This window comes from Oncorhynchus gorbuscha, linkage group LG03 (genome assembly GCF_021184085.1).
Source record: "Oncorhynchus gorbuscha isolate QuinsamMale2020 ecotype Even-year linkage group LG03, OgorEven_v1.0, whole genome shotgun sequence".
Classification (NCBI taxonomy): domain Eukaryota; kingdom Metazoa; phylum Chordata; class Actinopteri; order Salmoniformes; family Salmonidae; genus Oncorhynchus; species Oncorhynchus gorbuscha.
The window spans coordinates 106,374,267-106,401,766 of NC_060175.1; the positions used below are offsets into that span (position 1 = coordinate 106,374,267).

Below are 27,500 nucleotides of genomic sequence, written 5' to 3' on the forward strand. Positions count from 1 at the left end.
AAACCTAGTGTTCACTACTTCCTACAAACCTAGTGTTCACTACTTCCTACAAACCTAGTGTTCACTACTTCCTACAAACCTAATAGTGTTCACTACTTCCTACAAACCTAATAGTGTTCACTACTTCCTACAAACCTAATAGTGTTCACTACTTCCTACAAACCTAATAGTGTTCACTACTTCCTACAAACCTAGTGTTCACTACTTCCTACAAACCTAGTGTTCACTACTTCCTACAAACCTAGTGTTCACTACTTCCTACAAACCTAAGTGTTCACTACTTCCTACAAACCTAGTGTTCACTACTTCCCACAAACCTAATAGTGTTCACTACTTCCTACACACCTAGTGTTCACTACTTCCTACACACCTAGTGTTCACTACTTCCTATACACCTAGTGTTCACTACTTCCTACAAACCTAGTGTTCACTACTTCCTACAAACCTAATGGTGTTCACTACTTCCTACAAACCTAAGTGTTCACTACTTCCTACAAACCTAAGTGTTCACTACTTCCTACAAACCTAAGTGTTCACTACTTCCTACAAACTTAATAGTGTTCACTACTTCCTACAAACCTAGTGTTCACTACTTCCTACAAACCTAGTGTTCACTACTTCCTACAAACCTAGTGTTCACTACTTCCTACAAACCTAATAGTGTTCACTACTTCCTACAAACCTAAGTGTTTACTACTTCCTACAAACCTAGTGTTCACTACTTCCTACAAACCTAGTGTTCACTACTTCCCTGAGTGCATCCCAACATTATCTCCCTTCTCCCATAGTGTTCACTACTTCCCTGAGTGCATCCCAACATTATCTCCCTTCTCCCATAGTGTTCACTACTTCCCACAAACCTAGTGTTCACTACTTCCTACAAACCTAATAATGTTCACCACTTCCTACAAACCTAGTGTTCACTACTTCCTACAAACCTAATAGTGTTCACTACTTCCTACAAACCTAATAGTGTTCACTACTTCCTACAAACCTAGTGTTCACTACTTCCTACAAACCTAGTGTTCACTACTTCCTACAAACCTAGTGTTCACTACTTCCTACAAACCTAGTGTTCACTACTTCCTACAAACCTAGTGTTCACTACTTCCTACAAACCTAATAGTGTTCACTACTTCCTACAAACCTAAGTGTTCACTACTTCCTATAAACCTAGTGTTCACTACTTCCTACAAACCTAATAGTGTTCACTACTTCCTACAAACCAAATAGTGTTCACTACTTCCTACAAACCAAATAGTGTTCACTACTTCCTACAAACCTAAGTGTTCACTACTTCCTACAAACCTAATAGTGTTCACTACTTCCTACAAACCTAATAGTGTTCACTACTTCCTACAAACCTAATAGTGTTCACTACTTCCTACAAACCTAATAGTGTTCACTACTTCCTACAAACCTAGTGTTCACTACTTCCTACAAACCTAATAGTGTTCACTACTTCCTACAAACCTAATAGTGTTCACTACTTCCTACAAACCTAGTGTTCACTACTTCCTACAAACCTAGTGTTCACTACTTCCTACAAACCTAGTGTTCACTACTTCCTACAAACCTAGTGTTCACTACTTCCTACAAACCTAATAGTGTTCACTACTTCCTACAAACCTAATAGTGTTCACTACTTCCTACAAACCTAATAGTGTTCACTACTTCCTACAAACCTAATAGTGTTCACTACTTCCTACAAACCTAGTGTTCACTACTTCCTACAAACCTAGTGTTCACTACTTCCTACAAACCTAGTGTTCACTACTTCCTACAAACCTAAGTGTTCACTACTTCCTACAAACCTAATAGTGTTCACTACTTCCTACAAACCTAATAATGTTCACTACTTCCTACAAACCTAATAGTGTTCACTACTTCCCACAAACCTAATAGTGTTTACTACTTCCTACAAACCTAGTGTTCACTACTTCCTACAAACCTAGTGTTCACTACTTCCCACAAACCTAATAGTGTTCACTACTTCCTACACACCTAGTGTTCACTACTTCCTACACACCTAGTGTTCACTACTTCCTACAAACCTAGTGTTCACTACTTCCTACAAACCTAATGGTGTTCACTACTTCCTACAAACCTAAGTGTTCACTACTTCCTACAAACCTAAGTGTTCACTACTTCCTACAAACCTAAGTGTTCACTACTTCCTACAAACCTAATAGTGTTCACTACTTCCTACAAACCTAAGTGTTCACTACTTCCTACAAACCTAAGTGTTCACTACTTCCTACAAACCTAAGTGTTCACTACTTCCTACAAACCTAAGTGTTCACTACTTCCTACAAACCTAATAGTGTTCACTACTTCCTACAAACCTAAGTGTTCACTACTTCCTACAAACCTAAGTGTTCACTACTTCCTACAAACCTAAGTGTTTACTACTTCCTACAAACCTAAGTGTTTACTACTTCCTACAAACCAAATAGTGTTCACTACTTCCTACAAACCTAATAGTGTTCACTACTTCCTACAAACCTAATAGTGTTCACTACTTCCTACAAACCTAATAGTGTTCACTACTTCCTACAAACCTAAGTGTTCACTACTTCCTACAAACCTAAGTGTTCACTACTTCCTACAAACCTAATAGTGTTCACTACTTCCTACAAACCTAATAGTGTTCACTACTTCCTACAAACCTAATAGTGTTCACTACTTCCTACAAACCTAATAGTGTTCACTACTTCCTACAAACCTAAACTACTTCCTAAAACCTAAGTGTTCACTACTTCCTACAAACCTAATAGTGTTCACTACTTCCTACAAACCTAATAGTGTTCACTACTTCCTACAAACCTAATAGTGTTCACTACTTCCCACAAACCTAATAGTGTTTACTACTTCCTACAAACCTAGTGTTCACTACTTCCTACAAACCTAGTGTTCACTACTTCCCACAAACCTAATAGTGTTCACTACTTCCTACACACCTAGTGTTCACTACTTCCTACACACCTAGTGTTCACTACTTCCTACAAACCTAGTGTTCACTACTTCCTACAAACCTAATGGTGTTCACTACTTCCTACAAACCTAAGTGTTCACTACTTCCTACAAACCTAAGTGTTCACTACTTCCTACAAACCTAAGTGTTCACTACTTCCTACAAACCTAATAGTGTTCACTACTTCCTACAAACCTAAGTGTTCACTACTTCCTACAAACCTAAGTGTTCACTACTTCCTACAAACCTAAGTGTTTACTACTTCCTACAAACCAAATAGTGTTCACTACTTCCTACAAACCTAATAGTGTTCACTACTTCCTACAAACCTAAGTGTTCACTACTTCCTACAAACCTAATAGTGTTCACTACTTCCTACAAACCTAATAGTGTTCACTACTTCCTACAAACCTAATAGTGTTCACTACTTCCTACAAACCTAATAGTGTTCACTACTTCCTACAAACCTAATAGTGTTCACTACTTCCTACAAACCTAAGTGTTCACTACTTCCTACAAACCTAAGTGTTCACTACTTCCTACAAACCTAGTGTTCACTACTTCCTACAAACCTAATAGTGTTCACTACTTCCTACAAACCTAAGTGTTCACTACTTCCTACAAACCTAGTGTTCACTACTTCCTACAAACCTAATAGTGTTCACTACTTCCTACAAACCTAATAGTGTTCACTACTTCCTACAAACCTAAGTGTTCACTACTGCCTACAAACCTAAGTGTTTACTACTTCCTACAAACCTAATAGTGTTCACTACTTCCTACAAACCTAATAGTGTTCACTACTTCCTACAAACCTAATAGTGTTCACTACTTCCTACAAACCTAATAGTGTTCACTACTTCCTACAAACCTAAGTGTTCACTACTTCCTACAAACCTAAGTGTTCACTACTTCCTACAAACCTAATAGTGTTCACTACTTCCTACAAACCTAATAGTGTTCACTACTTCCTACAAACCTAATAGTGTTCACTACTTCCTACAAACCTAATAGTGTTCACTACTTCCTACAAACCTAATAGTGTTCACTACTTCCTACAAACCTAATAGTGTTCACTACTTCCTACAAACCTAATAGTGTTCACTACTTCCTATAAACCTAATAGTGTTCACTACTTCCTACAAACCTAATAGTGTTCACTACTTCCTACAAACCTAATAGTGTTCACTACTTCCTACAAACCTAATAGTGTTCACTACTTCCTACAAACCTAAGTGTTCACTACTTCCTACAAACCTAATAGTGTTCACTACTTCCTACAAACCTAAGTGTTCACTACTTCCTACAAACCTAAGTGTTCACTACTTCCTACAAACCTAAGTGTTCACTACTTCCTACAAACCTAAGTGTTCACTACTTCCTACAAACCTAATAATGTTCACTACTTCCTACAAACCTAATAATGTTCACTACTTCCTACAAACCTAAGTGTTCACTACTTCCTACAAACCTAGTGTTCACTACTTCCTACAAACCTAGTGTTCACTACTTCCTACAAACCTAGTGTTCACTACTTCCTACAAACCTAGTGTTCACTACTTCCTACAAACCTAGTGTTCACTACTTCCTACAAACCTAAGTGTTCACTACTTCCTACAAACCTAAGTGTTCACTACTTCCTACAAACCTAAGTGTTCACTACTTCCTACAAACCTAAGTGTTCACTACTTCCTACAAACCTAATAGTGTTCACTACTTCCTACAAACCTAATAGTGTTCACTACTTCCTACAAACCTAAGTGTTCACTACTTCCTACAAACCTAATAGTGTTCACTACTTCCTACAAACCTAATAGTGTTCACTACTTCCTACAAACCTAATAGTGTTCACTACTTCCTACAAACCTAATAGTGTTCACTACTTCCTACAAACCTAATAGTGTTCACTACTTCCTACAAACCTAATAGTGTTCACTACTTCCTACAAACCTAATAGTGTTCACTACTTCCTACACACCTAATAGTGTTCACTACTTCCTACAAACCTAAAGGCATTGGATTGGTGTAGACAGGGACTAGTGGATTGGTGTAGATATGGACTGGTGGATTGGTGTAGATAGGGACTAGTGGATTGGTGTAGACACAGACTAGTGGATTGGTGTAGACACAGACTAGTGGATTGGTGTAGACACAGACTAGTGGATTGGTGTAGATATGGACTGGTGGATTGGTGTAGATAGGGACTAGTGGACTGGTGTAGATAGGGACTAGTGGACTGGTGTAGACACAGACTAGTGGATTGGTGTAGACACAGACTAGTGGATTGGTGTAGACACATTCTAGTGGATTGGTGTAGACACAGACTAGTGGATTGGTGTAGACACAGACTAGTGGACTAGTGTAGACACGGACTAGTGGAATTCTCACCACCTTGTTTCTTAAAGCAGTTAACTTTTGTTTCCTTTCAAATCAGTGAAGGGAAGAGAACGAGTGCACACTTTGGGAGGAAGGAGAAATAATTGGAACCCCTGACCTCCAACCCCTGACCTCCAACCCCTGACCTCCAACCCCAGTAAGACTAAAGCCCAGTAAGACTAAAGCCCAGTAAGACTAAACCCCAGTAAGACTAAAGCCCAGTAAGACTAAACCCCAGTAAGACTAAACCCCAGTAAGACTAAACCCCTGACCCCCAACCCCTGTAAGACTAAACCCCTGTAAGACTAAACCCCTGACCTCCAAACCCTGCAAGACTAAACCCCAGTAAGACTAAACCCCAGTAAGACTAAACCCCAGTAAGACTAAACCCCAGTAAGACTAAACCCCTGACCTCCAAACCCTGACCCCCAACCCCTGTAAGACTAAACCCCTGTAAGACTAAACCCCTGACCTCCAACCCCTGCAAGACTAAACCCCAGTAAGACTAAACCCCAGTAAGACTAAACCCCAGTAAGACTAAACCCCAGTAAGGCTAAACCCCTGACCCCCAACCCCTGACCTCCAACCCCTGTAAGACTAAACCCCAGTAAGACTAAACCCCAGTAAGATTAAAACCCAGTAAGACTAAACCCCAGTAAGACTAAACCCCAGTAAGACTAAACCCCTGACCTCCAACCCCTGCAAGACTAAACCCCAGTAAGACTAAACCCCAGTAAGACTAAACCCCAGTAAGACTAAACCCCAGTAAGACTAAACCCCAGTAAGACTAAACCCCTGACCCCCAACCCCTGACCTCCAACCCCTGTAAGACTAAACCCCAGTAAGACTAAACCCCAGTAAGACTAAACCCCAGTAAGACTAAACCCCAGTAAGACTAAACCCCAGTAAGACTAAACCCCAGTAAGACTAAACCCCAGTAAGACTAAACCCCAGTAAGACTAAACCCCAGTAAGACTAAACCCCAGTAAGACTAAACCCCAGTAAGACTAAACCCCAGTAAGACTAAACCCCAGTAAGACTAAACCCCTGACCTCCAACCCCTGACCCCCAACCCCTGACCTCCAACCCCTGACCTCCAACCCCTGTAAGACTAAACCCCTGTAAGACTAAACCCCAGTAAGACTAAACCCCAGTAAGACTAAACCCCAGTAAGACTAAACCCCAGTAAGACTAAACCCCAGTAAGACTAAACCCCAGTAACACTAAACCCCAGTAACACTAAACCCCTGACCTCTTGTCGTTTGATCTCCTTGGCCGTAAGGTCGTGACTGTCCACTGTGTCACTCCAGCATTGGCTACTGCGTCGCCGCGGGAACGACGAGGCCTTCTGCCGCGAGCGAATAGGAGCAGGGGGCAAAGGTCGTGCCTCTGTCCGGAAACTGATGGACCTCTGTGGGGAGAGAGACACACACACACTAAGAGATGAGACATGCATATTACACATATTTGAGTTTAGACATTTAGAATTTAGTTTCCTCAATCTCTGGTGTACTACAGCGGACTTCCCCAATGCTAGTCTGGAAGGTTGTGCGTGTGTATACTTATGTGTAAGAGAGAGTGTGTGTTTTTTATTTTTGTTATTTAACCAGGTAGGCCAGTTGAGAACAAGTTCTCATTTACAACCGCGACCTGGCCAAGAAAAAGCAAAGCAGTGCGACACAAACAACACAGAGTTACACATGGAATAAACAAACACAGTCAATAACACAATAGAAAAAGTCTATGTGTGTGCAAATGAGGTAAGATAAGAGAGGTAAGGCAATAAATAGGCCATAGTGGCGAATTAAATTACAATATAGCAATTAACCACTGGAGTGATAGATGTTCAGAAGATGAGTGTACAAGTAGAAATACTGGGGTGCAAAGGAGTAAAATAAATAAAATAAATAACAGTATGGGGATGAGGTAGTTGGAGGGGCTATTTAAAGATGGGCTATGTACAGGGCAATGATCTGTGAGCTGCTCTGACAGCTGGTGCTTAAAGTTAGTGAGGCAGAAATGAGTCTCCAGCTTCAGTGATTTTTGCAGTGTGTTCCATTCAGTGGCAGCAGAGAACTGGAAGGAAAGGCGGCCGAAGGAGGAATAGGCTTTGAGGGTGACCAGTGAAATATACCTGCTGGAGCGCATGCTATGTGTGGTTGCTGCTATGGTGACCAGAGAGATATACCTGCTGGGGCGTGTGCTACGGGTGGGTGCTGCTATGGTGACCAGAGAGATATACCTGCTGGGGCGTGTGCTACGGGTGGGTGCTGCTATGGTGACCAGTGAAATATACCTGCTGGAGCACATGCTATGTGTGGGTGCTGCTATGGTGACCAGTGAAATATACCTGCTGGAGCGTGTGCTATGTGTGGGTGCTGCTATGGTGACCAGTGAGCTGAGAGGTAGGGCTTTACCTAGCAAAGACTTATAGGTGACCTGGAGCCAGTGGGTTTGGCGAAGAATATGAAGCGAGGGCCAGCCAACAAGAGCATACAGGTCGCAGTGGTGGGTAGTATATGGGGCTTTGGTGACAAAACGGTTGGCACTGTGATAGACTACATCCAATTTGTTGAGCAGCGTGTTGGAGGCTATTTTGTAAATGAAATTCGCCAAAGTCAAGGATCGGTAGGATAGTCAGTTTTACAAGGGTATGTTTGGCAGCATGAGTGAAGGATGCTTTGTTACGAAATAGGAAGCCAATTCTAGATTTAATTTTGGATTGGAGATGTTTAATGTGAGTCTGGAAGGAGAGTCTAACCTGACACCTAGGTATTTGTAGTTGTCCACATGTTCACAAGTCAGAACCGTCCAGAGTAGTGATGCTAGTCGGGCGGGAGGGTGTGGGCAGCGATCGATTGAAGAGCATACATTTAGTTTTACTTGCATTTAAGAGCAGTTGGAGGCCACGAAAGGAGAGTTGTATGGCATTGAAGCTCGTCTGGAGGTTAGTTAACACAGTGTCCAAAGAAGGGCCAGAAGTATCCAGAATGGTGTCGTCTGTGTAGAGGTGGATCAAAGAATCACCAGCAGCAAGAGCGACATCATTGATGTTTACAGAGGAAAGAGTTGGCCCGAGGCTGGAACCCTGTGGCACCCCCATAGAGACTGCCAGAGGTCCGGACAACAGGCCCTCCGATTTGACACACTGAACTCAGTCTGAGAAGTAGTTGGTGAACCAGCCCAGGCAGTCATTTGAGAAACCAAGGCTGCTGTTGAGTCTGCTGATAAGAATGTGGAGATTGACAGAGTCGAAAGCCTTGGCTCGATGAATACAGCTGCCCAGTATTGTCTCTTATCGATGATATTGTTTAGGACCTTGAGCGTGGCTGAGGTGTACCCATGACCAGCTCTGAAACCAGAAGGTACGGTGAGATTCGAAATGGTCGGTGATTGGTTTGTTAATTTCACTTTTGAAGACCTTAGAAAGGCAGGGTAGGATCGATATAGGTCTGTAGCAGTTTGGGTCTAGAGTGTCTCCCCCTTTGAAGAGGGGGATGACCACGGCAGCTTTCCAATCTTTGGGGATCTCAGAAGATACAAAAGAGAGGTTGAACAGGCTGATAATAGGGGTTGCAACAAAGGTGGCGGACAGTTTCAGAAAGGGAAGGGTCCAGATTTTGCAGCTCTTTCAGAACATCAGATATCTGGATTTGGGTGAAGGAGAAATGGGGGAGGCTTGGGCAAGTTGCTGTGGGGGGTACAGGGCTGTTGACCGGGGTAGGGGTAGCCAGGTGGAAAGCATGGCCAGCCGTAGAAAAATGCTTATCGAAATTCTCAATTATCGTGGATTTATCGGTGGTGACAGTGTTTCCTAGCCTCAGAGCAGTGGGCAGCTGGGAGGAGGTGCTCTTATTCTCCATGGACTATACAGTTTCCCAGAACTTTTTTGAGTTTGTGCTACAGGATGCAAATTTCTGTATCAAAAAGGTAGCCTTTGCTTTCCTAACTGCCTGTGTATATTGGTTCCTAACTTCACTGAAAAGTTGCATATCACGGGGGCTATTTGATGCTAATGCAGAACGCCACGGGATATTTTTGTGCTGGTCAAGGGCAGTCAGGTCTGGAGTGAACCAAGGGCTATATCTGTTCCTGGTTCTACATTTTTTGAATGGAGCATGCTTATTTAAGATGGTGAGGAAAGCACTTTTAAAGAATAACCAGGCATCCTCTACTGACGGGATGAGGTCAATATCCTTCCAGGATACCCGGGCCAGGTCAATTAGAAAGGCCTGCTCGCTGATGTGTTTTAGGGAGCATTTGACAGTGATGAGGGGTGGTCGTTTGACCGCAGACCCATTATGGACGCAGGAAATCAGGCAATGATCGCTGAGATCCTGGTTGAAGACAGCAGAGGTGCATTTGGAGGGCAGGTTGGTCAGGACGATATCTATGAGGGTGGCCATGTTTACGGATTTGGGGTTGCACCTGGTAGGTTCATTGATCATTTGTGTGTGACTGAGGCCATCAAGCTTAGATTGTAGGATGGCCAGGATGTGAAGCATGTCCCAGTTTAGGTCACCTAACAGCACAAGCTCTGAAGATAGATGGGGGGGCAATCAATTCACATATGGTGTCCAAGGCACAGCTGGGGGCAGAAGGTGGTCTATAGCAATCGACAACGGTGAGAGACTTGTTTCTAGAAAGGTGGATTTTTATAAGTAGAAGATTGAATTGTTTGAGCACAGACCTGGAGAGTAAGACAGCCTGCAGAGTTCTATCTCTGCAGTAGATTGCAACTCCGCCCCCTTTGGCAGTTCTATCTTGTCGGAAAATGTTATAGTTAGGAATGGAAATTTCAGGGTTTTTGTTGGTCTTCCTAAGCCAGGATTCAGACACGGCTAGGACATCCGGATTGGCAGAATGTGCTAAAGTAGTGAATAAAACAAGCTGAGGGAGGAGGCTTCTAATGTTAACATGCATGAAACCAATGCTTTTATGGTTACAGAAGTCAACAAATGAGAGCGCCTGGGGAGTGGGAGTGGAGCTAGGCACTGCAGGGCCTGGATTCACCTCTACATCGCCAGAGGAACAGAGGAGGAGTAGGATAAGGGTACAACTAAAGGCTATAAGAACTGGTCGTCTAATGCGTTTGGAATAGAGAGTAAAAGGAGGTTTCTGGGGGCGATAAAATAGCTTCAAGGTATAATGTACAGACAAAGGTATGGTGGATGTGAATACAGTGGAGGTAAACCTAGGCATTGAGTGATGATGAGAGAGATATGGTCTCTAGAAACATCATTGAAACCAGGAGATGTCATCGCATGTGTGTGTGGTGGAACTGAAAGGTTGGATAAGGTATAATGAGCAGGGCTAGAGGCTCCACAGTGAAATAAGCCAATAAACACTAACCAGAACAGCAATGGACAAGGCATATTGACATTAAGGAGAGCCGGGTGATCATAAGGGTCCAGTGAGTGGCTTGGCGGGCTGGAGAGACAGCGATTCAGACAGCTAGCAGACGGGCCTTAGTGGGATGTCGCAAAGTCTGTTACGTCGGCAGACCAGTCGTCGTGGATCAGCAGGGCTCCGTGTGGTAAAAGGGTCCAGGCCAATTGGCAAAATAGGTATAGTGGCCAAAGACTTTGTCTGATGGGCCTCTTCAGCTAACAGTTCGATATGCTCTAGACAGTTAGCGGGCCGTGGCTAGCAGGCTAGCAGATAGGCATTCGGGTGACGTTGCGACGGAGGAGCCAGCTGAAAACCCCCCTCGGGCGAATTACGTCGGTAGTCCAGTCGGCGGGGCTCCATGTCGGTCCAGGCAAATTGGCAAAATAGGCATTGGAGCCCAAGGAGTGGTTGATGGACCTCTTTGGCTAGCCGGGAGATGGGCCAAGCAAAGGCTAGCTCCAGGCTAATTGGTTCTTGCTTCAGGACAGAGACGTTAGCCAGGAGAGGCCACTCGAATAGCAGCTTGCTAGCTGCGTAGATCCAGGTGGGAGACTCTGTCCATAGGATAACAATCAGTCGTATATCTGGCCTTTATGGAAGAGTGGCAAGAAGAAAGGCATTTCTTAAAGATATCCATAAAAAGTGTTGTTTAAAGTTTGCCACAAGCCACCTGGGAGACACACCAAACATGTGGAAGAAGGTGCTCTGGTCAGATGAAACCAAAATTGAACTTTTTGGCAACAATGCAAAATATTATGTTTGGCGTAAAAGCAACACAGCTCATCACCCTGAACACACCATCCCCACTGTCAAACATGGTGGTGGCAGCATCATGGTTTGGGGCTGCTTTTCTTCAGCAGGGACAGGGAAGATGGTTAAAATTGATGGGAAGATGGATGGAGCCAAATACAGGACCATTCTGGAAGAAAACCTGATGGAGTCTGCAAAAGACCTGAGACTGGGACGGAGATTTGTCTTTCAACAAGACAATGATCCAAAACATAAAGCAAAATCTACAATGGAATGGTTCAAAAATAAACATATCCAGGTGTTAGAATGGCCAAGTCAAAGTCCAGACCTGAATCCAATCGAGAATCTGTGGAAAGAACTGAAAACTGCTGTTCACAAATGCTCTCCATCCAACCTCACTGAGCTCGAGCTGTTTTGCAAGGAGGAATGGGAAAAAATGTCAGTCTCTCGATGTGCAAAACTGATAGAGACATACCACCAAAGCGACTTACAGCTGTAATCGCAGCAAAAGGTGGCGCTACAAAGTATTAACTTAAGGAGGCTGAATAATTTTGCACGCCCAATTTTTCAGTTTTTGATTTGTTAAAAAAGTTTGAAATATCCAATAAATGTCGTTCCACTTCATGATTGTGTCCCACTTGTTGTTGATTCTTCACAAAAAAAATACAGTTTTATATCTTTATGTTTGAAGCCTGAAATGTGGCAAAAGGTCGCAAAGTTCAAGGGGGCCGAATACTTTCGCAAGGCACTGTACATGGGACACGACAAGACGAAGACGTCTGACTGCTACGCCATCTTGGATTCAGCCATTGTGTTCGTGTTCTCTCTGTGTGTGTGTGTTCTCTCTGTGCGTGCGTGTTCTCTGTGTGCGTGCGTGTTCTCTGTGTGCGTGCGTGTTCTCTGTGTGTTCTCTCGGTGCGTGTTCTCTGTGTGCGTGCGTGTTCTCTGTGTGCGTGCGTGTTCTCTGTGTGCGTGCGTGTTCTCTGTGTGTTCTCTCTGTGCGTGTGTCTCTGTGTGCGTGTTCTCTCGTGCGCGCGTGTTCTCTGTTCTCTCTGTGCGTGCGTGTTCTCTGTGCGCGCGTGTTCTCTCTGTGCGTGTTCTCTCTGTCTGTTCTCTCGTGCGCGCGTGTTCTCTCTGTGCGCGCGTGTTCTCTCTGTGCGCGCGTGTTCTCTGTGTGCGCGCGTGTTCTCTCTGTGCGCGCGTGTTCTCTCTGTGCGCGCGTGTTCTCTCTGTGCGCGCGTGTTCTCTCTGTGCGCGCGTGTTCTCTCTGTGCGCGCGTGTTCTCTCTGTGCGCGCGTGTTCTCTGTGCGCGCGTGTTCTCTCTGTGCGTGCGTGTTCTCTCTCTGTTCTCTCTGTGCGCGTGTTCTCTCTGTGCGCGTGTTCTCTCTGTGCGCGCGTGTTCTCTCTGTGCGCGCGCGTGTTCTCTCTGTGCGCGCGTGTTCTCTCTGTGCGTCGCGCGTGCGCGTGTTCTCTGTGTGTTCTCTCTGTGCGCGTGTTCTCTGTGCGCGTGCTCTCTGTGCGTGTTCTCTCTGTGCGTGCGTGTTCTCTCTGTGCGTGCGTGTTCTCTGTGTGCGTGCGTGTTCTCTCTGTGCGTGCGTGTTCTCTCTGTGCGTGCGTGTTCTCTCTGTGCGTGCGTGTTCTCTCTGTGCGTGCGTGTTCTCTCTGTGCGTGCGTGTTCTCTCTGTGCGTGTTCTCTCTGTGTGCGTGTTCTCTCTGTGCGTGCGTGTTCTCTCTGTGCGTGCGTGTTCTCTCTGTGCGTGCGTGTTCTCTCTGTGCGTGCGTGTTCTCTCTGTGCGTTCTCTCTGCGTGTTCTCTCTGTGCTCTCTCTGTGCGTGCGTGTTCTCTGTGCTGCGTGTTCGTGCGTGTTTCTCTCTGTGCGTGCGTGTTCTCTCTGTGCGTGCGTGTTCTCTCTGTGCGTGCGTGTTCTCTCTGTGCGTCCGTGTTCTCTCTGCGCGTGCTTGTTCTGTCTGTGCGTGCGTGTTACCGTTATGCTCTTTCCCAGGCGTTTCAGGGCAGGTGTTTTGACTGGGGTGATGATGCCTGTGACTCCTCCCCCTTTCCCCACTGGCTTAACCCTTTTATTACTGGGCTCCTGCAGAGACGTGGAACATACAGTACCTCAGAGACGCAGAACATACAGTACCTCAGAGACGCAGAACATACAGTACCTCAGAGACACGGAACATACAGTACCTCAGAGACGCAGAACATACAGTACCTCAGAGACACGGAACATACAGTACCTAGAGACAGTACCTCAGAGACAGTACAGAGACGGAACATCCTCAGAGACAGTACCTCAGAGACAGTACCTCAGAGACAGTACCTCAGAGACGTGGAACATACAGTACCTCAGAGACAGTACCTCAGAGACAGTACCTCAGGGAACATACAGTACCTCAGAGACACGGAACATACAGTACCTCAGAGACACGGAACATACAGTACCTCAGAGACAGTACCTCAGACACACGGAACATACAGTACATCAGAGACGTGGAACATACAGTACCTCAGAGACACGGAACATACAGTACCTCCGAGACACGGAACATACAGTACCTCAGAGACAGTACCTCAGACACACGGAACATACAGTCATCCCATAGTACCTCAGACACACGGAACATACAGTAGAGACTACACCTCCCCATGGTTGATGTCATCCCCTCTAGTCGTTAGACTACACCTCCCCATGGGTGACGTCATCCCCTTAGACTACACCTCCCCATGGTTGATGTCATCCCCCCTAGTCGTTAGACTACACCTCCCCATGGTTGACGTCCTCCCCTTAGACTACACCCCCCCATGGTTGATGTCATCCCCCTAGTCGTTAGACTACACCTCCCCATGGTTGATGTCATCCCCCTAGTCGTTAGACTACACCTCCCCATGGTTGATGTCATCCCCTCTAGTCGTTAGACTACACCTCCCCATGGTTGACGTCATCCCCTTAGACTACACCTCCCCATGGTTGATGTCATCCCCTCTAGTCGTTAGACTACACCTCCCCATGGTTGACGTCCTCCCCTTAGACTACACCTCCCCATGGTTGATGTCATCCCCCTAGTCGATGTAGACTACACCTCCCCATGGTTGATGTCATCCCCCTAGACTACACCTCCCCATGGTTGACATCATCCCCTTAGACTACACCTCCCCATGGTTGACGTCATCCCCTAGTCGTTAGACTACACCTCCCCATGGTTGATGTCATCCCCTCTAGTCATTAGACTACACCTCCCCATGGTTGATGTCATCCCCCTAGTCGTTAGACTACACCTCCCCATGGTTGACGTCATCCCCTCTAGTCGTTAGACTACACCTCCCCATGGTTGATGTCATCCCATTAGACTACACCTCCCCATGGTTGATGTCATCCCCTTAGACTACACCTCCCCATGGTTGATGTCATCCCCTTAGACTACACCTCCCCATGGTTGATGTCATACCCCTAGTCGTTAGACTACACCTCCCCATGGTTGACATCATCCCCTTAGACTACACCTCCCCATGGTTGACGTCATCCCCCTAGTCGTTAGACTACACCTCCCCATGGTTGATGTCATCCCCTCTAGTCATTAGACTACACCTCCCCATGGTTGATGTCATCCCCCCTAGTCGTTAGACTACACCTCCCCATGGTTGATGTCATCCCCCCTAGTCGTTAGACTACACATCCCCATGGTTGACGTCATCCCCTTAGACTACACCTCCCCATGGTTGACGTCATCCCCCCTAGTCGTTAGACTACACCTCCCCATGGTTGATGTCATCCCCTCTAGTCGTTAGACTACACCTCCCCATGGTTGCCGTCATCCCCTCTAGTCGTTAGACTACACCTCCCCATGGTTGACGTCATCCCCCTAGTCGTTAGACTACACCTCCCCATGGTTGATGTCATCCCCTCTAGTCATTAGACTACACCTCCCCATGGTTGCCGTCATCCCCTCTAGTCGTTAGACTACACCTCCCCATGGTTGACGTCATCCCCTTAGACTACACCTCCCCATGGTTGACGTCCTCCCCCTAGACTACACCTCCCCATGGTTGACACGTCATACAGCACACACACCTCAGAGTCCTTCATCAGGTCTGACGTCATATCGTCATCATCCTCGTCATCCTCGTCATCCTGCTAGAAATAACCAATCACAGAAGAGAATGAAGTCAGTCAAACTCAAAGTTTACTGGTCACGTACACATGCAGCAATATGATTAAATATAATATTAATTTATATAATATGATTAAACCAGAAAAACGATATAAATTAATTAAGAAATAAAGCCAGAGACCAGAATATAAATATATATATATATATATAATATAATAATATATATAAATATATACATATATATAATATCAATCAATCAATGAGCTAGAGGGAGATGGAGACAGAAAGAGGAGAGATGGCGAGAGAGAGATATGGCCTAGGGACAGAGACAGAAGATATTGTTGCAGGCTCAGTTCCTGTTTCCTGTGCGAGTCTCTAGAAGAGGAAGAGGAGTTGAGTCAAATCTGAAATGGCTGCCGGTAACACTTAGTTACCACGTCAACCACAGCTGCTAGTGACTGAAACACTATCTATTTAAATTGTGTGTGTGTGTGTGTGTGTGTGTGTGTGTGTGTGTGTGTGTGTGTGTGTGTGTGTGACTGAAACACAATCTATTTAATATTAGGGACTGGACTATTCACACATTTTACTATTAAAAGTTATTTAAATTTTTTTTTAAATGCAACACTAGTGTGTCTAGACTGAGAAATGTGGTGTGTATGTGTGTGTGTGTGTGTGTGTGTGTGTGTGTGTGTGTGTGTGTGTGTGTGTGTGTGTGTGTGTGTGTGTGTGTGTGTGTGTGTGTGTGTGTGTGTGTGTGTGTGTGTACCATAAAGAAAACATAATCCTGTCCGTTCAGCTATCGGCGATGAGGAGAGGAAAACACGTTTCAGTAGAGACAGAGAGGAAAACACGTTTCAGTAGAGACAGAGAGGAAAACACGTTTCAGTAGAGACAGAGAGGAAAACACGTTTCAGTAGAGACAGAGAGGAAAACACGTTTCAGTAGAGACAGAGAGGAAAACACGTTTCAGTAGAGACAGAGAGGAAAACACGTTTCAGTAGAGACAGAGAGGAAAACACGTTTCAGTAGAGACAGAGAGGAGAGGAAAACACGTTTCAGTAGAGACAGAGAGGAGAGGAAAACACGTTTCAGTAGAGACAAAAAACACGTTTCAGTAGAGACAGAGAGGAGAGGAAAACACGTTTCAGTAGAGACAGAGAGGAGAGAAAACACGGAAAACACGTTTCAGTAGAGACAGAGAGGAGAGGAAAACACGTTTCAGTAGAGACAGAGAGGAGAGGAAAACACGTTTCAGTAGAGACAGAGAGGAGAGGAAAACACGTTTCAGTAGAGACAGAGAGGAGAGGAAAACACGTTTCAGTAGAGACAGAGAGGAGAGGAAAACACGTTTCAGTAGAGACAGAGAGGAGAGGAAAACACGTTTCAGTAGAGACAGAGAGGAAAACACGTTTCAGTAGAGACAGAGAGGAAAACACGTTTCAGTAGAGACAGAGAGGAAAACACGTTTCAGTAGAGACAGAGAGGAAAACACGTTTCAGTAGAGACAGAGAGGAAAACACGTTTCAGTAGAGACAGAGAGGAAAACACGTTTCAGTAGAGACAGAGAGGAAAAAAACACGTTTCAGTAGAGACAGAGAGGAGAGGAAAACACGTTTCAGTAGAGACAGAGAGGAGAGGAAAACACGTTTCAGTAGAGACAGAGAGCAGAGGAAAACACGTTTCAGTAGAGACAGAGAGCAGAGGAAAACACGTTTCAGTAGAGACAGAGAGGAGAGGAAAACACGTTTCAGTAGAGACAGAGAGGAAAACACGTTTCAGTAGAGACAGAGAGGAAAACACGTTTCAGTAGAGACAGAGAGGAAAACACGTTTCAGTAGAGACAGAGAGGAAAAACACGTTTCAGTAGAGACAGAGAGGAAAACACGTTTCAGTAGAGACAAGACGTTTCAGTAGAGACAGAGAGGAAAACACGTTTCAGTAGAGACAGAGAGGAAAACACGTTTCAGTAGAGACAGAGAGGAAAACACGTTTCAGTAGAGACAGAGAGGAAAACAGGTTTCAGTAGAGACAGAGAGGAAAACAGGTTTCAGTAGAGACAGAGAGGAAAACACGTTTCAGTAGAGACAGAGAGGAAAACACGTTTCAGTAGAGACAGAGAAAACAGGTTTCAGTAGAAAGAGAGGAAAACAGGTTTCAGTAGAGACAGAGAGGAAAACACGTTTCAGTAGAGACAGAGAGGAAAACACGTTTCAGTAGAGACAGAGAGGAAAACACGTTTCAGTAGAGACAGAGAGGAAAACACGTAGAGACAGAGAGGAAAACACGTTTCAGTAGAGACAGAGAGGAAAACACGTTTCAGTAGAGACAGAGAGGAAAACACGTTTCAGTAGAGACAGAGAGGAAAACACGTTTCAGTAGAGACAGAGAGGAAAACAGGTTTCAGTAGAGACAGAGAGGAAAACAGGTTTCAGTAGAGACAGAGAGCAGAGATGAACAGAGTGTTCAGTAGAGACAGAGAGCAGAGATGAACAGAGTGTTCAGTGTTCCTGTCTCAACAGCCTGTTCTGCTGAGGTTTCTGTCTCTGTTCGAGTCTGTGGCTGCAGAGGCGACGCTCAGTTTCCGCTACAACAGACAGAGAGTGAGAAAGAGATTGATGAAGAGAAGGAGAGAGAGAGAAACAGCGAGAGGATAAGAGAGAGCCGGGATGTGTATAACAGAGATAGAGAGCAAGATGTAGATAGGCTTATCACTCACTCGGTCCTCTGTGATTCTGACGATGGTCTCAGAACCTGGATCCTGCTTCCTCTTTTTCTACACAAACACAAACTAACTTAGTGATAGACAGAGACCAATCAGGGGTTCTCAAAGTGGTCAGTATATCAATATCAAATCATTTCTGATAACTATGAAGTACCTGACCGTGAAAACTATGAAGTACCTGACTATGAATTACCTGACTGAGATAACTATGAAGTACCTGACTGAGATAACTATGAAGTACCTGACTGTGAAGTACCTGACTGTGAGGTACCTGACTGTGAGGTACCTGACTGTGAGGTACCTGACTGTGAGGTACCTGACTGTGAGGTACCTGACTGTGAGGTACCTGACTGTGAGGTACCTGACTGTGAGGTACCTGACTGTGAAGTACCTGACTGTGAAGTACCTGACTGTGAAGTACCTGACTGTGAGGTACCTGACTGTGAGGTACCTGACTGTGAAGTACCTGACTGTGAAGTACCTGACTGTGAAGTACCTGACTGTGAAGTACCTGACTGTGAAGTACATGACTGTGATAAATAACTATGAAGTACCTGACTGTGATAAATAACTATGAAGTACCTGACTGTGAAGTACCTGACTGTGATGTACCTTACTGTGATAAATAACTATGAAGTACCTGACTGTGAGGTACCTTACTGTGATAAATAACTATGAAGTACCTTACTGTGATAAATAACTATGAAGTACCTGACTGTGAAGTACCTGACTGTGATGTACCTTACTGTGATAAATAACTATGAAGTACCTTACTGTGATAAATAACTATGAAGTACCTGACTGTGAAGTACCTGACTGTGAAGTACCTGACTGATTGTTTTCAATTAAAATGGTAAAATATAAACCACAAATATCATCATAGCACAAATTACCGCTGGAATGAATATTACTAACAGCAGATGAAATAACTTTTGGCCAAGGGATCCGTGGAACAAGATTAAAGTGTATAATACAATATAATTAACCTGTTATTTCTGTTCTTAACCCTGGGCAACATGGGTATGGGAGGCTCACAGGGATATTGGTATCCACAGTACTTTTTTTAATAACATAAATGTACTGTTCTTTAAGCTTTAAAACTGCAAAGTTCTCTCTGCCTCGTGGCAAAATGTGTAGAAATGGCAGGATATTTAGCTCCAAAAGCTGCAACAACAAATCTCTCTCTGCCCCATGACAACCCCTCTGCCCCATGACAACCCCTCTGCCCCATGACAACCCCTCTGCCCCATGACAACCCCTAACCCTAAGCCTATTTATTACTATACTTGGTTCTGATTATGATGGAGTGGGGGGGTGTCCCCCTGATGAATGTCCTGCTCACAATAGATTAGAGGTAAGCAACAATGATAAACTTACTCCTGCATGGTCTGGTGGGCTGGTGGAGTGGGTAGCCCTTTGTACATCAAACAGACACAGAAAGACAAGAGACAGAATGATGTTAAACGTGCACGTCATTGTTAATATGGTCATTAGAGCAGAAGACAGAAAGCGCAGTGAGAAGTAAAAACCAGGAAACCACCTTTAGACGAACCCCAGGCCTCGTCCCAATACTACTAACATGCAGCCCTCCTCCAGGGCCCCGTCCCAATACTACTAACATGCAGCCCTCCTCCAGGGCCCCGTCCCAATACTACTAACATGCAGCCCTCCTCCAGGGCCCCGTCCCAATACTACTAACATGCAGCCCTCCTCCAGGGCCTCGTCCCAATACTACTAACATGCAGCCCTCCTCCAGGGCCTCGTCCCAATACTACTAACATGCAGCCCTCCTCCAGGGCCTCGTCCCAATACTACTAACATGCAGCCCTCCTCCAGGGCCTCGTCCCAATACTACTAATATGCAGCCCTCCTCCAGGGCCCCGTCCCAATACTACTAACATGCAGCCCTCCAGGGCCACGTCCCAATACTAATAACATGCAGCCCTCCGTCCCAATACTACTAACATGCAGCCCTCCTCCGGGGGCCTCGTCCCAATACTCCTAACATGCAGCCCTCCTCCAGGGCCTCGTCCCAATACTCCTAACATGCAGCCCTCCTCCAGGGCCTCGTCCCAATACTACTAACATGCAACAAGGAAGAAGTGAGAGGAGGGCTGCATCTCTAATATGCTCTGACATGAAAAAGTAAAAGTGTCTGGTCCATCTTCAATAGTCAGCAATACCAAGGAAGTAGGATAGGCATTTGAGATATTGGAACAAGGTCCGTTTTAATAACCCCCAGCAGACAAAATCTCGTAACAATGCTCTATATGACATCGAATAGGGTGAGAGAGGAAAGAGAGAGCTCACTGAGGGGAAACAACATACCAGGAAGTCCGAGTGAAGCCTTCAGTCTCATCTCTCTCCATCATCCCTCGCTTTCTCTCTCATCAAAGCATTGTCTCCAACACAAAGACCATCCTCCCCAAGACACTCTAAAAACACAAGTTAAAACAACAACTGGATCCTAACCTCAGTCCTCTCCTTCCAATACGCTCACCTGTCACTCATCTATTCTGGTTCTTCCCAGAGACTGCGAGAGAGAGAGAGAGAGAGAGAGAGAGAGAGAGAGAGAGAACAGACTCCTCCCTTCCTCTTCCCCTTGCTCTCTCGTACCAAAACCACATCCTCTGACAGAACATCTTCATGTATCCGCTGTGTTCGGTTTCCAACACGAGGCTCAGACAACTGAACCATGCGAACGCTACTGACTCGCACTGTACAGATGACTGGTCAATGAAATGCATCAGAAATACCGATCCTAGAGCCATGCCAGTGTTGTCAGATACAGGAAGTGAGCCAGTTGGCCCAGTTCACGACCTGATAAAGGTTTTGACAACACGAACAAAGCAGCATCATATTGGTTCCCCTATAGCCTGGTTAGAGGTCAGCCAAACAGAAGAGGGACCTAGCTAAATTCAGCCAACAATAAACGCTCGTTACTACAGTATGCACTTATGATTACAATCCTGCTGCTCTAAACCACAGAGTGTTGAGCAGGTACAATCCTGCTGCTCTAAACCACAGAGTGTTGAGCAGGTACAATCCTGCTGCTCTAAACCAGAGAGTGTTGAGCAGGTACAATCCTGCTGCTCTAAACCAGAGAGTGTTGAGCAGGTACAATCCTGCTGCTCTAAACCACAGAGTGTTGAGCAGGTACAATCCTGCTGCTCTAAACCACAGAGTGTTGAGCAGGTACAATCCTGCTGCTCTAAACCACAGAGTGTTGAGCAGGTACAATCCTGCTGCTCTAAACCACAGAGTGTTGAGCAGGTACAATCCTGCTGCTCTAAACCACAGAGTGTTGAGCAGGTACAATCCTGCTGCTCTAAACCACAGTGTTGAGCAGGTACAATCCTGCTGCTCTAAACCACAGAGTGTTGAGCAGGTACAATCCTGCTGCTCTAAACCACAGAGTGTTGAGCAGGTACAATCCTGCTGCTCTAAACCACAGAGTGTTGAGCAGGTACAAAACTGGAACAGATTTGAAACGTTGAGATACATATGCTGAGTTGACACAGGCAGACCCATTCTGATCTTTTATCCACTATCTGACAGATCAGATTAGCTTTTTTTTGTTGCAAAAGATCAGAATTGAGCTGCCTGTGTAAACGCAGCCAAAGTAGACGTGTTACTAATAAAGTTGACCATTTGCTCCTCTGTCATAATACATTTCACAAGGACTTTGCCAAAGCAGAAACAAACCCAAAAGACACCAGGTTATGGTTCCCTCTCTGAAAATAGCATAATCACAATCAAAATGACTTTGGGTTTTCTAAAAAAGCTGCACTGTACAACTACCCCTGGGTGACTCATCATCACATTACATCACTAGCCCTGGGTGGACCATTACTACCCTACATCACTAGCCCTGGGTGGACCATTAAAACCCTACATCACTAGCCCTGGGTGGACCATTAATACACATCACTAGCCCTGGGTGGACCATTACTACCCTACATCACTAGCCCTGGGTGGACCATTACTACCCTACATCACTAGCCCTGGGTGGACCATTACTACCCTACATCACTAGCCCTGGGTGGACCATTACTACCCTACATCACTAGCCCTGGGTGGACCATTACTACCCTACATCACTAGCCCTGGGTGGACCATTACTACCCTACATCACTAGCCCTGGGTGGACCATTAATACTCTACATCACTAGCCCTGGGTGGACCATTACTACCCTACATCACTAGCCCTGGGTGGACCATTACTACCCTACATCACTAGCCCTGGGTGGACCATTAATAAACATCACTAGCCCTGGGTGGACCATTAATACTCTACATCACTAGCCCTGGGTGGACCATTAATAAACATCACTAGCCCTGGGTGAACCATTAATACTCTACATCACTAGCCCTGGGTGGACCATTAATAAACATCACTAGCCCTGGGTGAACCATTAATACTCTACATCACTAGCCCTGGGTGGACCATTAAAACCCTACATCACTAGCCCTGGGTGGACCATTAAAACCCTACATCACTAGCCCTGGGTGGACCATTAATAAACATCACTAGCCCTGGGTGAACCATTAATACTCTACATCACTAGCCCTGGGTGGACCATTAAAACCCTACATCACTAGCCCTGGGTGGACCATTAAAAACATCACTAGCCCTGGGTGAACATCACATCACTAGCCCTGGGTGGACCATTAATAAACATCACTAGCCCTGGGTGGACCATTAAAACCCTACATCACTAGCCCTGGGTGGACCATTAAAACCCTACATCACTAGCCCTGGGTGGACCATTAATAAACATCACTAGCCCTGGGTGAACCATTAATACTCTACATCACTAGCCCTGGGTGGACCATTAAAACCCTACATCACTAGCCCTGGGTGGACCATTAATACAGATCACTATCCCTGGGTGGACCATTAATACAGATCACTAGCCCTGGGTGGACCATTAATACTCTACATCACAAACAGATCTGGGACCAGAGGATGAAGACAGGACAAACAGATCTGGGACCAGAGGATGAAGACAGGACACAGATCTGGGACCAGAGGATGAAGACAGGACAAACAGATCTGGGAGCAGGCTAGCGCTGCAATAGAAACCCAGGGCAGGAAGTCCCATATTTGTAGAAGTTGTGTGTGTGTGTTAGTGAACAGAACAGAGGAGACACGCCATGTTTTACATCTTTATTCATCACTACTCATCACACAAAGTGCTCCCATGACAACTATACCAGAACTACTACACCTCCCACTCTGCCACCACTAATGGGTCACTGGAGTTCAAAAACAAAACAGGAAGCGGCGCTGATGATCCTAAAAGGTGCAGACTAGTCAGTCCCGAAAGGAAACAAATGGAAACAGAAGCTCAAGTGATGTGACCCCTTTCCCTTAAAGCCCGATAGACCTGTTACAGGACTAACCCTGGGGGGGGGGGTCCCATCTCAGGGGTCAGAGGCCAGGACTGGCAGGGGTTCACCACAGATCTGTATTTACAGTCAAACTACAATGCAAGGCAGTAATTTTGATTTGGGAGAAAATTGGTGGTCTTTCTTGTTATACAAATTTGACCATGAAGACCCTGAATTATTTTTTTTTGGCATTACTGGGTCATGTCATGACTGGTGTTTTAAAATGCAAAAAGCAACAGGGGACAAGAGAGAGTGGTAGGGTACAGGGAGAGGGAACTAGAGTGGTAGGGTACAGGGAGAGGGAACCAGAGCGGTAGGGTACAGGGAACCAGAGCGGTAGGGTACAGGGAGAGGGAACTAGAGTGGTAGGGTACAGGGAACTAGAGCGGTAGGGTACAGGGAGAGGGAACTAGAGCGCTAGGGTACAGGGAACCAGAGTGGTAGGGTACAGGGAACCAGAGCGGTAGGGTACAGGGAACCAGAGCGGTAGGGTACAGGGAACTAGAGCGGTAGGGTACAGGGAACTAGAGCGGTAGGGTACAGGGAACTAGAGCGGTAGGGTACAGGGAACTAGAGCGGTAGGGTACAGGGAACTAGAGCGGTAGGGTACAGGGAACCAGAGCGGTAGGGTACAGGGAACTAGAGCGGTAGGGTACAGGGAGAGGGAACTAGAGCGCTAGGGTACAGGGAACCAGAGTGCTAGGGTACAGGGAGAGGGAACCAGAGCGGTAGGGTACAGGGAACTAGAGCGCTAGGGTACAGGGAGCCAGAGTGCTAGGGTACAGGGAACCAGAGCGGTAGGGTACAGGGAACCAGAGTGCTAGGGTACAGGGAGAGGGAACTAGAGCGGTAGGGTACAGGGAACCAGAGCGGTAGGGTACAGGGAACTAGAGCGGTAGGGTACAGGGAGAGGGTAGAGACACTAAACCCTTAATAGCATTAAAATAAGCAGATACACAGAAAGTCTAAAAAGTCCAATATACAAACTCCTTCATCCCTCAGCACATCACAGCGCCTGGTAACACCAGCCCCAATGACACGCTATACAATACAACACTTTGAGTGGTCGAAAGTCGTGTACTATATAGGGAATAGGGTGCCATTTTGGACTCATCCTCTCAACCAATCAGTGCTCCAATAACCATTTAAACCAAGTAACTTGTCCAAAGCCTTCTCTTCTCTCCTCCCTCAGTGATTCCCCGGTGGTGTGTGTGTGTGTGTGTGTGTGTGTGTGTGTGTGGGTTCAGCGGATGGTGTATCTGACGTAGGGAACCTCCACATCTTCGTCAGTCAGGTCGTTGCAGCACAGCTCAAACACCAGAGCTTTCACATGCTTCCCCAGCTTCTTCTTAGAAACCTTGGTCACAATCTCTGTCATCCTGGAGAGGAGGTGGGAGAGGAGGAGGAGAGGAGAAGACGAGAGGAGGAGAGGCGGAGAGAGGAGAGGGGGGGGGAGAGGAGGGGGAGAGGAGAAGAGGGAGGGGAGAGGAGGGGGAGGGAGAGGGAGAGGAGAGGAGGGGGAGAGGAGGGAGAGGAGAGGGGAGAGGAGGGGGAGGAGAGGAGAAGAGGAGGAGGGAGGAGAGGAGGAGGAGAGGAGGGGGAGAGGAGAGGGAGGGAAGAGAGAGGAGAGGAGGAGGGGAGAGGAGAGGAGGAGAGGAGGAGGGGAGAGGAGGAGAGGAGGGGGAGAGGGAGGAGAGGAGGAGAGGAGGGGGAGAGGAGAGGGAGGGGAGGGAGAGGAGGGGGAGAGGAGAGGAGGAGGAGAGGAGGAGGGAGAGGAGGAGGGAGAGAGGGGGAGAGGAGGAGGAGGGAGAGGAGGAGGAGTGGGAAGGAGGAGGAGAGGGGGAGAGGAGGGGGGGAGAGGAGGAGGGGGGGAGAGGAGGGGGGGGAGGAGGGGGAGAGGAGGGGGAGGGAGGAGGGGGAGAGGAGGAGGAGGAGGAGAGGGGGAGAGGAGAAGAGGAGGAGAGGGGGAGAGGAGGAGGAGAAGAGGAGGAGGAGTGGAGAAGAGGAGGAGACGAGGGGGAGAGGAGGGGGAGAGGGGAGAGGAGGGGAGAGGAGGGGGAGAGGAGGAGGAGGAGGGAGGAGGGAGGGGGAGGAGGGAGGAGAGGAGGGGGAGAGGAGGAGAGGAGGGGGGAGAGGAGGAGGAGAGAGGGGGGGGAGAGAGGAGGAGAACTGGATTCTTCCATTTCAGACATTCCTCTCAATCAGGCAGGAAGTCCCAGGAACACAAACCACGGAACTCACGGTAACAGCAGCCTCTCCTTGAGGCTGCAGGCATGAAGAAGGAGTAGAGCATGGAGACTCCCTGAGACAGCATGGTGAGATGCTCATTCTACAGGGGAGAGAGAGGGAGGAGACAGGAGGATGAGAGGAGGAAGAGCAGGAGGAGAGGAGGGATCTCCAACTGATGATTCTACAGGGGAGACAGAGGGAGGAAGACAGCAGGATGAGAGGAGGAAGAGCATGGAGACTTCAGATTCTCATGTTTTAAGTTCTGCTCCTTCCTGTTGTTAACTGTCAATAAAACATTGATTCTTCCATTTCAGACATTCCTCTCAATCAGTGCAGGAAGTCCCATATTTCTGAACACAAACCACGGAACTCACGGTAACAGCAGCCTCTCAGCAGGGTGACAGGAGGAGAGGAGGAGACACCGAGACAGCAGGGTGACAGGCATGAAGAAGGACAGTGAGCATGGAGACTCACCGAGACAGCATGGTGATCTCCAGGACTGATGCTCATTCTAGACAGGGGTGACAGAGAGGAGGAAGACAGCAGGATGAGAGGAGGAAGAGCACCGAGACTCCAGGGTGACAGCAGGGTCAGCAGGGTGAGAGGAGGAAGAGCATGGAGACAGCAGGGTGAACAGGGGGAAGAGCACCGAGACAGCAGGGTGAACAGGAGGAAGAGCATGAAACAGCAGGGTGAACAGGGGAGTAGAGCACTGAAGACAGCAGGGTGAAGGAGGAAGAGCACCGAGACAGCAGGGTGACAGGAGGAGGAGGACAGACAGGGGTGACAGGAGGAGGAGGGCACCGAGACAGCAGGGTGACAGGAGGAGGAGCACCGAGACAGCAGGGTGACAGGAGGAGGAAGAGCACCGAGACAGCAGGGTGACAGGAGGAGGAAGAGCACCGAGACAGCAGGGTGAACAGGGGAAGAGACCGAGACAGCAGGGTGAACAGGGGGAAGAGCACCGAGACAGCAGGGTGAACAGGGGAAGAGCACCGAGACAGCAGGGTGAACAGGGGGAAGAGCACCGTGACAGGAGGAGGAAGAGCACCGAGACAGCAGGGTGACAGGAGGAGGAAGTGCACCGAGACAGCAGGGTGACAGGAGGAAGAGCACCGAGACAGCAGGGTGAACAGGGGGAAGAGCACCGAGACAGCAGGGTGAACAGGAGGAAGAGCACCGAGACAGCAGGGTGAACAGGGGGAAGAGCACCGAGACAGCAGGGTGAACAGGGGGAAGAGCACCGAGACAGCAGGGTGAACAGGGGGAAGAGCACCGAGACAGCAGGGTGAACAGGGGGAAGAGGAAGTCCACCTAAAAACAGAGACTCTGCACAGACTCAGTACCTTGAAGTAGTCCAGGAACTGTCGGAGGGTCATCTCCTCTCCATTGGCCTGCAGACCCTTCACCTCAAAACGATCCCACAGAGACCAGTCAATCTCATAGTACTATGGAGGGAGGGAGAGAGGGAGGGAGAGAGATGGGGAGGGAGGGAGAGAGGGGAGAGATGGGGAGGGAGGGAGAGGGGAGAGATGGGGAGAGATGG

General features: G+C 46.9%; 2 protein-coding genes across 3 annotated transcripts in view; both read right to left on the reverse strand.

The window, feature by feature from the left end:
* Positions 1 to 20,880, reverse strand: part of arhgef3l (Rho guanine nucleotide exchange factor (GEF) 3, like) — a 29,875-nt gene extending 8,995 nt beyond the window's left edge. Inside the window, exons 1-6 of one of the 2 annotated variants that reach the window (XM_046344800.1) lie at positions 20,660 to 20,880; positions 19,709 to 19,745; positions 18,326 to 18,382; positions 15,567 to 15,626; positions 13,476 to 13,583; positions 6,603 to 6,761 (exon numbers count right to left, since the gene is read on the reverse strand). In XM_046344800.1, the coding sequence (XP_046200756.1) occupies positions 6,603 to 6,761; positions 13,476 to 13,583; positions 15,567 to 15,626; positions 18,326 to 18,382; positions 19,709 to 19,745; positions 20,660 to 20,703 (465 nt within the window). In that variant the 5' untranslated portion in view covers positions 20,704 to 20,880. Of the gene's footprint in view, positions 1 to 6,602; positions 6,762 to 13,475; positions 13,584 to 15,566; positions 15,630 to 18,325; positions 18,383 to 19,708; positions 19,746 to 20,659 lie in introns of both variants that reach the window. The other variant, XM_046344799.1, reaches the window with a different exon arrangement.
* Positions 20,881 to 24,552: 3,672 nt separating this feature from the next.
* LOC124032427 (ubiquitin-like modifier-activating enzyme 1) overlaps positions 24,553 to 27,500 on the reverse strand; it is a 43,123-nt gene continuing 40,175 nt past the window's right edge. The window contains 4 exon segments of the mRNA XM_046344820.1: positions 24,553 to 25,104; positions 25,967 to 25,991; positions 25,994 to 26,054; positions 27,301 to 27,402. Coding sequence (XP_046200776.1) covers positions 24,969 to 25,104; positions 25,967 to 25,991; positions 25,994 to 26,054; positions 27,301 to 27,402 — 324 coding nt within the window. The 3' untranslated portion in view covers positions 24,553 to 24,968.